A 15948-nucleotide genomic window follows, 5' to 3' on the forward strand; every position below is an offset into this window, starting at 1 on the left:
GACTAAGCCACACTCCCACCCAAAGCAGCCACGTTGCTACCTCCCTTCCCTGCTGGCCGGGCCTCTCTGAGCCCCACCACTCCTCGGAAGGTGATACCTTTCACTGGGCTCTGATATAGCCAGGGGTGTTGTTAACGAGGCAACAAGGAGCACCCGCCGGGAGACATTCTCCATGTGTCCACCTCCCGGGCCTCCCCCCCTCCAGCCACTCCTCCTTCCTGTCTGGCTGCCCGTCCCTGCCTGTTTTACTCACCGCCCCATGTCCGAGGATTCAGCCTTGGCTCCCACTACCATCCAGAGTGGCCTCTTCTCTAGGAAGGCTGCAGGTAAGCCCTGCCAAGGTCTGGGTCTCCTGCACCAACTCCCACAAGCCCACCAAGCCCCTGCCACCCTGAATCCAGAGGCTAACCCCATCCCTTTCCCCACTTTGGGCCCAGCCATTGGCCCGAAACCAAAAATCTGTGAGGAGTCCAGCCAGGGGTCAGGCCATTGCTCTCCTTTCTACCCAGAACAACCTCCACCTGGTACCCACTCCAGGCACTAACTTCACTTAAACGGGCCCTGTGCTGTCTTTTTCCCCTTGGACTCAGCCAGAGGCTAGCATGGGTCAACCTCTTCTTCATACTGGAGAGGGATTTCCAGGGCAAGGGCCCTGTCTTCTTCTTAAACCTTTAGGTTGGGAGAACTACCTGTGCCCTCACCCGGGGTTACTGATGACTGGTGCCCTCACGCCATCCCAGTGGTGGTTCTCAACCTTGGCCTCTCATTGGAATCGACAGTGGTGGGGAAAGGGGGCGAGCTCTGAAAAAACAGGAGGCCCAAGTCCCACCCCCAGAGAGTTTGATGGGATCTGTCTCGGAGCTGACAGCACCAAGAGTTTTAAAGTCTCCCCAGGGGAAGCTAAAATGCAGTTTAGAACAACTGATTCTGAACTTGGAGATTCTGAGCTGTGTTTTCAAGATAACAGGGCCATCAAAGCAATCCTAGGATCGCAGGCCGGAGCTTTGTGCTGCCTGGTGGCATCGAACAGCAGAGAGGTGATGCTGGGGGCAGGACGAATCACCCCCGCAACCTGCGCCTGTGGCCTCTTGTCCGGAAGGTGTCAACTGAAGGCCCAGAAAGCAGCGGGGCAGGGAGCAGGGAGGAAAGAGGGAAAGAGGGGAGAAGAAGCAGGAGGACAAGCTGTCCCCAAAGTGCCGTGACTTTTGACATGCTCTGACTTAACAGAGAGGGAATTTCATATGGAAACAGAAGACATTTGCAACCAAGAAGAGCCATTCCCTTAGGTCGAAGCCAAATTCAGAGGGCAGTTGTGGGGTTGGGGTAGGAGGGGAGAGGAGCAGGGGGAAGCTCAGGGACGCCAGGGCAGGGACCTTGAGAAGAAGCTGGTGTCACAGCAGCCAATGGGGAACGAGGAGGGGTTTAGCAGGGAAGTCTCTTCCCTCCTCACTTGGCTTTTGTGGGCCCTTTTGGACATGTCACTTGATGCGCACAGTAGCCCCAGCTGCCAGCTGCTAATATCCCAATCTTGGGGTGCAAGTTTAAGGTCGACCCGGGTCTGTCAGTCTCTCCATCTTAGAAAGGACAGAAGGAGGCCCTGCTCTTCAAGTAGTGTCTCAATTGTGGGCTTGTGATAAGAAAATGCCAACCAGAATCCCTCTGGTCTCTTTGGGAAAGCCTCTCCCTAACTGTATAAAATTCTACAAAAATGTTAGAATAGGGCAAAGAAGAGAAGTGAAACATTCTCCTCTTACCACCTAGACCCCACCAACACCTCAGCTGATGCCTAGTGTTGAGTCTCCGTCCTACCCCCTGAATCACAGAGGAGGGTGAGGGCTGCATTATAACCAGATGGCAAGACTAGTAAGGAAGACAGGGGTGAGACACGCCCCAGCAACAGAAGGACAGACAGCTGTCATGGAGCCAAAGGCAAAGCTTAGGGAATGGACCCCAAACACCAGGATGTCCAGACAGCCCTGCAGGATTTTCCTCAGCAGCTTCACCTCCCGGTGAAGTCTGCAGGCCAGTCAAGGCACCACCCTCTCCTTTTTCTTCTGCTTGGGTCTTCATTCTCTCCTGGGATGCTGGAGAGCTGCCCTCCACCCCCAGTAACTTATCCCCTGCACAGCTGGGCCCCTGCAGCCCTGTCTACACCAAGGTTCTAAGCCCTTCCAGCCGCAGCTTGAAGGGCCCAGGGGTGGACTCCTGACCCAAGCTGGCCAACTGGATTCTCTCTCCTAGGAATCTGATCCTGGTACCAAGAGAGGCTGGCTGCATCCTTTTAGGGAGCTGGCTCAGGAGGTAACATGAGGAGAGGCTGAGGTAGCTACATTAGATTCTAAACGCGAAAGAGGCAGTGAAGTCAGCCTGCTGCAGCAGGGAAAGGAAGCCTGAGAAAGCAGCAGAGGGGAGAGGGGGCAGGGTGGGGGAGGAGAGGAGGTCCCTGCCAGCCCCTGCCTGGTTCACACCACCCTACATACCGACACCACCACCTCCCTCCTCCCCTCGGTGGGGTGAGGGCTCCTCTAACTCCCACCCAGGAGCTCCAGCACAGACGCAGCTGCCTCTCTCCAACCGTGGCCCTGAGCACCAGGTGCAACCTAGAGAAAACACTCCCATCAGCCCTGCCAGCTGCGCCTTTCCGATCCTGCAGGGGACCCCGACCCACTCGGAAAATAAAATTTGGAACTATCTGCCCTGCCATCCTCTGCCAGAGCCATCCTCTGATCAAAGCAGGATGAGAGCCACCGTGTCCACCAACCCCACCCCAGACATCCCCATCCAAGCAGCCGTTTTCAGCTCCGAAAAAATACCATGCAGGGAGTTTCTCTCACAAACGTGAAATCTGAATGAATTCAGTGGGAGAGTGGCCATCCGTTCCCTGCCCCCAATATTTTATAAAGGTTTCTAAGACTGGTTTTTTTCCTTCTTTTAAAATATAACAAAATACTGTGTGAGCATTTTATAAGGTTTCTCCCAATTATGTGTCCACGACTGTGGAATCTCCCCAACCTCTGTGAGACACTGGCCATCACGCATCGTGTCTGTCTGGCTGATGCTCCTTGAGCAGGACTGCTTGCCATGCGTGGCTGCATGTGGTCCCATCCCCCTCTCGCCCTCCCTCACACCCTCCACTCTAGCTGGCTTGGCCAGGCTAGGCTCCCTCTGTTCCCCTCCAGCAAATATTTATTCTTGCCTTTTGTCCAAACAGGGCTCCTTGCCCCTGACCTTTTCCCCTCTCCTCTGTCTCAGCCTCTTGGTCCCTTGGGTGCCAGCCAAGCTTCCCTTCTGCATGCTGCCTTGTCCCTGCGCTGTCCACCGCAGCCTTCACTGCCAACACTGCTCCTCTGGGCATTGGCTGCAGTGCTTTCATGGCTTCAAGACGAGGGCCTGACTTACCAGTGAGGACAGCCCCTGAGCTTCCGACACCAGAAGGAGCTGCTTGGCGCAGCTTTCAAAGCCTTCCTTGAGCCAAAGATTACCCCAAACTACTTACCTCCCTGGCCTCATCTCCCTATCACCCGCCCCAAACTCAGTCACGTGCCTCATTCCTTGTTCTTTTAAGCCCTTACTCCCCACACAGCACCTGGCACAGAGCATCAAAATATTTTTGTTGACTCGAAACCACAAATACTCATCAGGTTAAATAAATATTGTTCATTTCAGGGAATTGAGAGAGAAAAGGACCCACCTGTTGGGACCCTGTCAAGCTCCACGAGGCCTTGATTGAAGGCACCGCCCCGGCAACCCCCAAGGAAGTTTTGATGAGGCTGTGAGGTATTAGAGTTATCCCAACCCTCGTGCAGCTGGGACCTGGCTGGAGAGTCCAGGGCCGCACAGAGCACAGCCCAGGTACATCAGGCATTTCTAAGCTGCTGCAAGGGCAGCCCAGGGAAGTCTCCAGGAATACACCTTTGTCAAAAAGCAGATGGAGGGGGTTGGGTGGAGGTGGGCAAAGGAGGAAAAAGTGGGAACAACTATAATAGCATAACCAATATCATACAATTAAAAAAAAACAAACAGATTGGGAATAAAATTTATGGTTCAAATCAGGACACTCTTGAGAGTAAACTGGAAATTATGCTAGACCTGGTCCAGACAGGCTGGATGCTCACTCTGGGCAACCTATTAGGTCCTGTGCTCAAATTCTCCTAGACAAAGAGTAGACAAAACAGTGTTTTCTAAACATAATAACTTCCTCAAACAAATAACTTAGGGCCAAGGCAGCTTTATTTTAAAAGCCAATAGTGTTGTCAAAGAAGAGGCTATGCTCTCGCCCCATTTTGGCAATGGTCCTGGGCTGCCTGGGGAATTGTGCTGAAGCCTCGTATGCTCCTGGGCCTGGGGTTTTCTGAAAACAGAACAAAAACACGGGAGCTAATGAGAGTGTAACACCTGGACCTCCTTGGCCTGACTGGCAAATCCCCACAGAGGGAGACGAGGGCCGCACCAGTGTGGGCAGAGGTACCTGTCGTTGCAGCCCAGAGCGGCTCCTGTCAGCTGCTCTCCTCAAGGCTGCAGAGTTGCCGAGAGACAGTGGACAACCAGTAATGGCCAGGACCCGAGGGCGAGGCACCTCACCTGCCCCCTTCCCCACAAGGCACACTATCTCCCACAGGCAATTTGTCCCTGGGAATGCCATCGTCACCCCTCAGTCTAGTAGTAGTAAGGGATTGGAGGGAATGGGTTCCCAATCTGAGAGGCTGACCTCGACAGCCCAAACTCATGAGTTTTTAGCGCTGATCTAGTATGAGTAGCAGGGTATTTCCCTGCCCCTGTCTGTGGACCACGGGGTCAGGAGTATTTGCAAGGAATCCATGCGTTCCACTTTTTGAAAGTCATGCTTTCATTTTGATGAAATTCTTTAAAAAATGATTGCACCAATTGTTTAAACAAAGCTTCTCTTCTACAGTGATAAAATGCAAGTGACTGTCATTTTCATAGACTAAGACTTGGTTGTCTAAGGTCACGGTTTTCCACGTGGGGGTGCACACACATATTCTGGAAATCCAAAGGGAGTTTTTCTTGGGTTGCTGGAGAGACCCCAGGGTCTCTGTGTGTGGTTGAGAGAAGGATTCTATTGTTGGAGAGGCCTGGGGTCAAGTCCTAGTCTCAGCCCCAGTGGCTCGGTATGACCTTGGGCCATGGGCTTCCTATGCCTCCGCCAACAAAGGAGGCTCTGAGGCTCACGGGAAGCCCTCCAGGAGAGAGAGTGGGCGCAGGCCAGGTGCTCCACCCCCTGGCTACCACTGCTAGTATTATCCCTGTTGCCACCTTGTCATTTCCTTCCTTCCTTGCAGCTTGTTATCTCTCCAGGAGACAGTGAGAGTGGAAACTGGATTACCCTGAAAGTGGGGTGGACTGTCGGCCCAGCGTGGATGAGGTCAGCTGCCTGCAGAAGCTGCTTTAAATGACAGGATGTCTCCCTTGCCAAAAGCAGAGCAGCAGCCTGGAATCTCATCAAGTCCTGGACAGATGTCAAAAAAGCTGAAGCCTTTTTTATGCTATTAATGAGGAAGCAGCCTGTGTGAGGAGTCCTGGAAGGCCAGCCCACACATAGGTTTGTGGGCCTGCCCCGGCAATCCCTGCAAGAACCAACCCTCAGGAGGCTGCCAGTTACGGTTCTCAGCCCTTGAGAACATCTGGCTCCATCCCCCAGCCCTGGTTTCACTGTCACCAAGCCAACTTTTGGTTGACCTTGGCTTCCACAAAGAGTTTCCTATCAGAGGAGACGCTCCACAGTGCAGCAGCTCTGAATACCAGCGACCCCCTTGGTGGATACTAAAGATGAATGCTGCCCCTTCTGGCTTCTCACCAGTTTCCTGGGCATTTGGTTAGCATGACTCCAACCTCCTGAGGACGCCCAGCCCTGGAGCTCCATCAAAATCCCGTGTCTGGATCACGGTGATGCCACTAGGGTGTGAGGACCAGATCAAGGGGTCCACCAGCCTCCTGTTGTTCGTCTGTTTTTAACTTTACTGGCAGGCACTCCCCAGTATTCACACCTCCGGATAAAGACCACATTACCCCACACCCCAACCCTCCTGAAGGTGAGGGCCTGGGCCTCCACAGGTGGGGCTGGGGAGGGGTCCTGCGGCCCAGACAGCAGCAGTGCCAGCCCTCTCCTGCCCACCACCCAGCTCCACCCCCCCCACCTCCACCCCCAGGTGGGCCTATTTCCTTACAGGCAGAATTTGTATTTCTGTTTCCCAACCATCTCAAACAAGGCTACATACCAGCGAGTTCGAGGGACTTTCAGACTGGGGTGCAGACTAGAAACACCAAGGCTATGGAATTAAAACTATCTTTTAACATTAAAAAAACCCCACTGTTTATTAACTCCATGTTATGCTTTTGAGATCTTCCCTAAGCCTTTGAGGCTCTTACACACTGCCAGATTCTCCTTTCTATACGTATCTCCAAGGACTTGGGACTTCTCCCTATCTGTCCTGAGTCTTTAAAGGCAGGACAATCGCTCATGCCTTAATGGTCTCCTTTGGTTCAATAATAATGATTCTGCCCTCACTTTTCGCTCTCAGAAGCCACACACACAAAGAAAGGCAATTCTGGGTGGCTGGGGACAGCCACTGTCCACGGCTTGCCTCAATTCATCAAAGGTGTTTCCCTACAAAGCATCCAGGTCATAGCACGGATGGCTAATCGCTGTGCTGGCTGCTCTCCACTGGACCCATAATTTAGCTGCAGCCTTCAGAAGTCACTCTGGGTCTGAACCTGGCCGAAGGGTTTGCCAGGTATTTGAGCTCTGTACCCTTTGCTGCCTTGACAAGCATATACACACACACACACACACACACACACACATATATATATATATACTAGAATTGTATATAATACCCCTATCCCATGTCCACTGCCCCCTGTGCCCCAATACGCAGCCATAAAACCTACAGCCATCATCTGTCTTTTCGAATACTTACTGAACAGGAGGGCAAGAATCGAGGTACTTTGGATTGAAAACAAGAAGTAACAGAACTTGCTGAAGGAGTGTTCAAGTTGTAATGCCCTGGTCCTGGGCCTTCATGCTAAAATTTAAAAAAAAATGAGTGTTTCATAATTACTAATATTTGATATATTTTAATGCCTTATTTGCCTTCTACATATAAACACCAATCAGTGTGATACTGTAAAAAGCTGGATTTGGGCTTGGAGGATCTTATCAATGTATGCCCTGCAAAGTCACGGTGAAAAGGGAAAAATACATGCTTTATCTACTTTACCTGCCTGGTGGATGGCTGGGAAGGATAAAGGTTAAGTGACTGTGACGATCTCCCCTTGTCCCTGCCTGGGCCCCTCCCCACACTGGCAGGCCTCACTCCATACTCATCCCTCTGACTGTTGATAGTAACTTGCTGCTCCAGGCTGCTAGCTTATAATGCACACTTGCTCTTTCATATAATTCTAAGTCCAAACAAGTACTCACAGCAATTCATTGCCATAAGTACAATGCTATGAGATAAATGGATGAAGACAATTTTGAGAGGACAAACATCCACTAGAAAAATTAGCAAAAGGCAATTCCCAAAGAGGAAATACAATTGTTCAAAGAAGAAATGATCGGGTGGCTTTAATCTTATTAATAACCAAATAAGATCTCATTAAAACAATGAGATTCTTGTTTTGAGGGGAGGAGGGAGATCTAGAAAATTAACAACGGTTAAAAATAAAAAGGAGGGAGAGAAAGAATGAGAGAGAGAGGGAGGAAGGAACCCTGACTGGTGTGGCTCAGTGGGTCCGGCATCATCCTGCAAAGCGAAAGGGCATCAGTTCAGTTCCCCATAAGGGCATGTGCCGGGGTTGTGGGTTTGGTCCCCTGCCGGGGTGTGTGCAAGAGGCAACTGATCCAATGTTTCTCTCGCACATGGATGTTTCTTTTTCCCTCTTTCTCCTTCCCTTCCCCCCCTCTAAAAAATAAATGAGTAAAAATCTATTTTTTTAAAGAAAGATAAAACAAAACTTTTAACCACCAGCACGGACACTCTTACTGATTTCAATGGGAGTATAAATTTGATTAGCTTTTCTGGAGCACAATGCAGCAGACTATGAAATAGCTTAAGAACACATATACCTCCCCGAATGCAGAGAAAGTGAAAGAGACTGTTCCAAGACTGCAGCAGAAATCCAGAAGGAAAATGCGAGCTGGGCCCAGGGGCGGCTGCAAGAACGGAAACAGCCAAAACACTACAGGAGACAATGCAGACACGGCATTAGCCTTTTGTTTCATTTTCTAGTAAGTCACTTTTTTCCCTTTTCCATTTTCAAATACCTGTGCTAGTTGACAAAAAGGAGTCTTTCTGGCACGATCTTGAATCTGTTTCTAAATAACGCAGGAAGTAGGGGAAGCGGGCAGAGGCAGAGGTGTGCCAGAAGCTGGTCGTTGTTGAATGGGCATTTGGGGTTTGATACAGCGTTTTTTCCATGTGGTGTATATTTTTTAAGTTTTTATGATACAAAGTTAAAGAACATATATTTATTATTTTGACCTAGCAACTCCACTTTTAGGAATTCATCCTGAGAAAACAACTGAGAATGTGTGCAAGTATTTGCTATAAAGACATTCACTATAACATCATTTCAACTATAACCAAGAGTTAAAAATGAGACACAAACTAATCCTGTGTGCCTGGTTACATAAATTGCAATTATTTCATCCAGTGTTGATGAATTTTTATGGACATAAAAACTACTCCCAAATACTCTTAAGTGAGAAGTAGAAGTTTAAAAAATGTGCCTAAAAACACTGGGAAAAGAATGTTTACTAACAGTTTTCTTTAGGTAGTAGCATGTTGAGTAAAAAGAAACATTTTTACCAGCCAGAAGGACCACCATCAATAAACCAACAGCAAGTGCTGGCGAGGATGTGGAGCAAAGGAAACCCTAGTGCACTGTGGGTGGGAATTCAGAACGGTGCAGCCACTGTAGAAAACAGTATGGAATTTCCTCAAAAAGTTAAAAATGGAACTGTCTTTTGACCCCGTGATTCCACTGCTGGGACTATGCCCTAAGAATCCCAAAACACCAACCAGCAAGCATATATGCACCCCTATGTTCACAGCTGCGTTACTTACCATTGCCATGATATGGAAACAGCCCGAGTGCCCATCACCACAACAGTGGATAAAAAAGCTGTGGTACATTTACACAATGGAATACTATGCAGCTGTAAAAAAGGGAGGAACTCTTACCCCTTGTAACAGCATGGACAGACCTGGAGATTATCATGCTAAACTAAATAAACCAGTCAGAGAAAGGCAAATACCATATAATCTCACTTATATGTGGAATCTAGTGAACAAAATAAGCTGGCAAACAAATAGAACCAGAGGTATGGATACGTGGAACAGGCTGACAGATCTCAGAGGGAATCGGAAGTGGAGGGGACTGGATAACAGAAGGTAAAGGGGTTAGCCAAAGAACACGCACGCATAATCCAAGACACAGACAATAGTGTGGGAAGTCCAGGGGAGGGGGAGGGCAGAAGCTGGGTGGAGGAGGGCAAACCAGGGGGTGGGGGTGGATGGGCAACAACCATAATAGTTTCAACGATTAAAAGAAAGTAAATGTGTCCATCATCTAAAAAGAAAAGAAACTTTTTTTGCTTACCGGCACTTTCTAATTTTTGTACACTGGATTTGATTGCTTTTAAAATAATAAAAACAATTTTACCTAATGTATAGATGAGTGAATATGGAAAAGGAGTAAAAGAGAAAAGAAGGCAGGAAAACAAGATAAAATTAACAGAAAGTTAGAAAAGAAAAATGTGTCCCAGGAGATCTTGGGCCACAAATTAGCCAAAGGATTTGGCAGATTTGGCAAGAGGCACCCAGCTGCAGGCCCTCCCCAGAGTCAGGGGCGGGGCTTCCCATTCTTCGTTCTTGCAAGAGGCACAGCCGTGTAATTAGGGCTCCGTTCTCAATTACTCCGCCACGAGTGGAGTCTGTTATTAACAGCCAACCCCAAGTCTGATAATCAAGGGACGGATGTGCCTCATAATTTTACAACCCGCAGCAGAGAGATAAAAACAGTAATGTTTTCAAACCAGTGCACACGCAAGACGGAGACTGTTTTCATATGGAGTGACCTCTGCATTTCCACTGGAGAAATCGGAGCCACCACAAAAAGAAAGGCGCAGAGAGCCGAGAGTTTCCGGACAGGGACAGTCTGGGCAACGTCCCCTTGGTTCAGACGTAATAAGCACAGTACTCTCCAGCCAGGGTGGTAGATGGGACAAAAGATGCTGCCATGTGTGCTACCATTGACTCCATGCCTATGACAGCCCAGCTGTCTGCAGGATGGCCAAGAAATGCCACCATTTGCACCCTTTCTCCCCAAGCCCTACATGGCTTTCATTCCTAAGCTTCCCACTTAGGAGCTCCTAGGGAGTGCAGGTGCTGGGCCCAGCGAAGCACGGATGTCTGCCTGTATCATCCAGCAGCCTCCTTGCATGGTCTTGGTCACCTGAAGCAAAAGGACTAAGACTTGGCCCTGGCTGGGTGACCGTTGGTTAGCCCATCGTGGTATGCACCAAAAGGCTGCCGGTTCCATCCCCAGCTGGGATGCATGCGGGAGGCAGCCAGTCGATGTTTCTCTCTCTCCCTCCCTCCCTTCCTCGCTGTCTAAAAATCAATAAAAACATATCCTCAGGTGAGGATTAAAAAAAAACATAAGACTTAGGGAAGAAAGAAATGACTGAATGCTATTTGCCCCCCATGTGTCAGATGAAACCCTTTAAGTGGAACGTTAGGAAAGTGGATACAGGCCCAAGTCCATATTCCAGAAGCCACAGGAATGCTGTTCTAAGTGAAAAGTAATGATCGGGCCAGGGTCCCATTATGGGTGGGAAACAGCTCCAGCAGAGTCCTGGCTTCTGTCCCATCCGAGGACACATGAGTGGGCAATTTTGGACACAGAGACACATACACAGGGAAAACGCCACATGAAGATGAAGTCAGCGACCTTGACAAAGATTGCCAGCAAACCACTGGAAGCTATGAGAGAGGAAAGGAGTAGAAGAAACCAAGACAACTGGCACCTTGATCTTGGACTTCTGGACTCCAGAACTTGAGACAATACTTGTACATTTCTGTTGTTCAAGCCACTCAGGTTGTAGTACTTTGTTACAGAAGCTCTAGCAAATGGATCCACAAGTGTTCAGCTCATTTCTTCATTCAACTAATACCGTATAATGTGCCGCACAGTTGCTGGGAGTTGGGAATGCAGCAGTACATAGTGGTTTCCCAAGATCCTTTCTCTTATTCCTTGGTATTAGAACAATTTTTAACTGGGCACATGTCTATCCAGAATAAAAACTAAATTTCCCAGCCTCCTTTGCAGGTAGGTGTGGCCACATGGCTAGTTTCTGGCCAATAGGAAGAGGTGTGCACGCATTCCAGGAGCAGCCTTAAGGAGGAGGCAGCTTGTCCATCTTCCCCGCCCTCCCACTTGCCAGCCCGTCCGGTACTCTCGGCTCTCTGGGACCATGGGAATGGAAGCCTTGCCTAGCAGAGCAGCACACCAAAATCCGATGCTGTGGAATTGCCACACCAGGCCCTAAACTACCTACTGGAGGCACTTTGTACAAGAGAAACATATATTCCTACCTTGTTTATAATAGTTATTTGGGGTCTTGGTTCCTGGCAGCAGAACTCAGTCTTAATTGAAAAAGATATGCATGTTTCCCACTCTCATGGGGCTTACATTCTAATAGGGAATATATACTTCACCAAAAAATAAACTGAAAATATGTGGAATATCACACAAAGGAACACATACGGTGCTATGGGAGGGCATGGTAGATGGCAAACTGATCTAATCGAAGGGGCCTGAGAAGTCTCTTTAAAAAGTCCATTTGAGCAGAGACCTGAAGAACAGGGAGGAGGAGGAGTCTGCGGGGAGAAAGGCTGAAGAAGAGTTTGTGTAGGGAGCCATAGAAGGAAAGGTGAGGGAAGGCCAAGCGGAGGGGCCTTCAGGCAGGCCTAGGAGGAGGGTGCAGTTCATTTTAACCCTACAGAGATGAGTTCGCTGCATCACAAAAAAATGAAATGAAATAAAGTGCATAGGCTCCTGCCAAAAATATAGTTAGGAATGTGAAATTCAGCTCTCTCTCTACAGTTAATCACTTTGTTGTTTTTTTTATGTGCGTGTTAACACTAAGAATAGTTTTACAATTTAATTGCAGGTGTAAAATGTTAAATGCCACCTCTGTATTTCCAATGTCTGCAAGTCGTGGGCATTCTGAAGCCTCCTCATTTGCAGGCAGGTGTGCTGATCTAACGCGGCCCCCCTCCAGCCTGCTCTGAGGCAGGCTCCCCACCACCCAGGGCCCAGCCCTGGGCACCGCCAGACGGCTGCCCCGTCCCTGCTGCCACTTGCAGCTCACATACCCGCTCTCATTCGATCCTCACAACAGTGCAGGGAAACGCTCTCACCTCCATTTAACAGATGAGAAAGGGGGGCTCAGCCAGGTTAGAAACAGAAGACTTAAGTCCTCAGCTGCGACAGCCATAGCCAGTTGCTGACCCTGCTTCTCCACACTGGCAGGGTCAGTATTGGTTCTAAGCTATTTTTTAAAATCATACAGCTAAAGAGAACCTAGAAGAAGCACATAGTCCGTCCCTATTGATCCTGGGCACAAACAACTTACAAACCATACTTGGCCCTAACTGGGTATCTTGGTTGGTTAGAGTATTGTCTCTATATGCCAGGGTCGAGGGTTTGATTCCCAGTCAGGGCACACACAAGAACCAACCAATGAATGCATAAATAAGTGGAACAACAAATCAATATTTCTCTTTCTCTCTCTCCCCCTAAAAATCAGTAAGTAAAAATTTTTTCAAGAGACATACTTGAAGAAAGGGTCAGAAATAAAATTTACAGCCCATGATATCTACCTATACACATAAAACATAAGTAATATGCAACAAAAATGGAAATTACTACACGAGATAATGAAAATGACCCCTCCCAGATGGCAGGGTGTAGCCGACCAAGGAAATTCGAGGACTCTGCAAACACCCGTCCATATCTTCAGAGGAGAAGACGGGAGACATGCAGGTGGGTGGGCGCGGTACAAGCAAATCCGTCAGGGGCCGGAAGGTATTCACATCTGTGAAATTAAGAATTGAAGCCTCACTTGGCACTGTTTATTTCTGCTGAGAAAGGAACTGTGGCCATCTGGGTTTCCAGGTACGGACAGGCTGTGTGTGTGTGGGCAGGGGGGCAGGTGACATTGAGTGATCACAAACCTGCCTACCCTAAATATGCAGCTAGTTTAGACATGCAGGTGCCAGGGGCCCCTCCCCCAGGCAATTCAGAATTGCTGCAGGTGTTTACTGGCCCATCCTCCCTTTACCGCATGACCCGGGAGCAGAAGGAAACCCATCATCATTAGAAATATGTGGAACCTAATGAAAAATAAACTGATGACCAAAATAAAGGCAGAGGCATGGATACGTGGAAGACTCACAGATCTAGTGGGGAGGGGGCAAAGTGGGGAAAATAGGGGGCATCTGAAATAATATCAAGAATAACATAACATAAAATAAAATGGAATAATTTAAAAAGAAATCTGGGGTGATACTTCTGCCTGGAATTTTCCACTCAAGCTGGCAAGCCCCTACTCCTGGCCACAGAGGTTGGTCCAGGATCAGGCACAGGACCACCACACAGCCAATCAGAAGAGCCTGCCTTTTCACGACCCGGCACTAAGCAAGCAGGTGTGCGTCTGGGCTGCTGAGGTGGTCTCGCTCATGGAGAGAACATGTCCGAAGGACAGAGAAAGGCAAAAATCAGTGGCCTGCGTGCCTGAGGCTATGTGCACCAATAAATTCCACCCCACCTTTATGTTTTCATTTTTTGCTTAAGCTAATAGGGATGGGTTTCTGTCACCTGCCACCGAATAAAATCCTAATATATTCTTTTCCCTGTTCCCAGTGAAGATAATGTTTTAAGAACCAAGCTCAAGAAGTTCCTCACACTCACAACCAGTAGGAGATCTATGACTCTGTTGGTGTTAATAGCATTAGAAAAGTGGCACAAATTTTTTAAAAAGAAAAATTTCCAGGAATTCCTTTTCTTAATACATCTGTAAGTATATTTGAAAGGTTATATTTTCCCAAAAATGTTACTTGCAAGTGAACTCATTTTTGAGGACACGGATATGAGAACTGCTTTCATCATCTGAACTTTCAGGTGCCGCTCAGGTGGTGTTGGCTTTATTTATTTATTCAGTTTATTGATTATTTTTCTGCTCCCCATGAAACTTTAAACTACTGTCTTAGTTTCTTTTTGTAGTTAATTTTTAAGTATAGTTAGTATGCAGTATTGGTTTCAGGTATATAATATAATGATTCAATATTTTTCTACTTTACAACGTGGTCACCCCGCTAATTTTAGTAGTCATCTGTCACTGTGCAAACTTAACACAATATTACTGACTATATTCCCCTTCCCCCTTTTCACCCTTTTCATCTTCCACTCCTTCCCCTCTGGCAACCATCCCTGTTATGTCTGTTTATGAGTCTGTTTTTGTTTTGTCTAGTTTGCTCATTTCTTTGTTTAGATTCCACATATACGTGAAATCATACAGCATTTGTCTTTCTCTGACCTGTATTTCACTTAGCAAAATACCTTCTAGGTTCATCTGTGTTGTCACAGATTACAAGAGTTTATTCTCTTTTTAATTACTGCAAAATATTTCATTGTATGTATATACTAAATTTTCTTTATCCATTCATCAATCGATAGATACTTATGTTGATTCCATATCTTGACTATTATAAATAATGCAGGGGTTTTTTTTAGCATTGTATGAGTTCCTAATATATTTTGGGTATCAACCCTTTTATTAGATGTATGATTTGTGAATAACCTCTCCCATGCAGTAGGTTGTCTTTTTGTTCGTTCAATGGTTTCTATCACTGTGCAGAAGCTTTTTAGTTTAAGTCCCATTTGTTAGTTTTTGTTTTTGCTGCCCTTTATCAGCTTAGTTTTTAATTAAACTAATTCCTTAAATGCAAAAACGGCTGGGGTGATTCAGCATTCTTTTCTAATGCTAGTTTTAATGCAGAGAGTATGCCACAGGTGTGATGTCCCTTTGCAAACTTTTACTATTACATGTGACTAGAACAGACGGATCACAGAACGTTCATTTGTGTCTGTGGACTCTCTCCTGTTTATCTAATCCCTTCCTTATTCTTTGTAGGTTTGTCAGGTTTTAAGAACAGAAACATCTTGGACTATTTCTGACATCAAATAAAAGAACCCCATTTTCACTTGAGATTGTGAGATTGTACCCCTACTGTCAGTGAGGATGCACACGTATCCTTGTGCACTTTCCGTACACCTGTGAGAACTAACTATAAAGAGCCTCCTTAGCAAATCACTGCGAGCCCCAGGTGACGTGACTGGTTCCCAGTTAACTAGGAGGAAGTGGCACTGTCTTTAGTTAAGTAACAAAACAACTTTATGTTGACCGTTTTGATGGCTCTTTGCCTCAAATATTAGCTACTTTCTGACTTTTAAAAATTATATTTGGGAAAAAAATGAAAAAGAGAGAAACCAAGTAAACAACTACCCTTAATCACAGCACCTCAGCATAACCAGTAAAAGCATTTTGGTGCATTTCCTGTTGTTTATACTCTTAGTTTTTCTTATATTATTTTAATCATAATATACATATCAGTCTATATCTTGCATGTTTTCACTACATATTAGATCACAAACTTTTGTTGCTATTTTATCATTTTAACAATTGTTTCAATGGCTGTAAAATATTTCCTTGAGAGATATGCAATATTCTTTTTTAATTATTTCCCTTCTATTTAATATTAAACTATAGCTGTTACTATCTTGCTATTATAAATAATGCTTTAATGATATCTTTGTATAGATTTATTTCTACATATAATATTATTACTTTAGGGAGATTTT

General features: G+C 46.9%; 1 protein-coding gene across 1 annotated transcript in view; it reads right to left on the bottom strand.

Moving 5' to 3' along the window:
- Positions 1 to 4229: 4229 nt before the first annotated feature.
- Positions 4230 to 15948, bottom strand: part of STPG4 (sperm-tail PG-rich repeat containing 4) — a 37393-nt gene continuing 25674 nt past the window's right edge. Inside the window, 3 exon segments of the mRNA XM_053667005.1 lie at positions 4230 to 4246; positions 4249 to 4351; positions 6939 to 7043. Coding sequence (XP_053522980.1) covers positions 4230 to 4246; positions 4249 to 4351; positions 6939 to 7043 — 225 coding nt within the window.

Source organism: Artibeus jamaicensis, unplaced genomic scaffold (assembly GCF_021234435.1).
Source record: "Artibeus jamaicensis isolate MK-2021 breed Jamaican fruit bat unplaced genomic scaffold, CSHL_Jam_final contig_465, whole genome shotgun sequence".
NCBI classification, from domain to species: domain Eukaryota; kingdom Metazoa; phylum Chordata; class Mammalia; order Chiroptera; family Phyllostomidae; genus Artibeus; species Artibeus jamaicensis.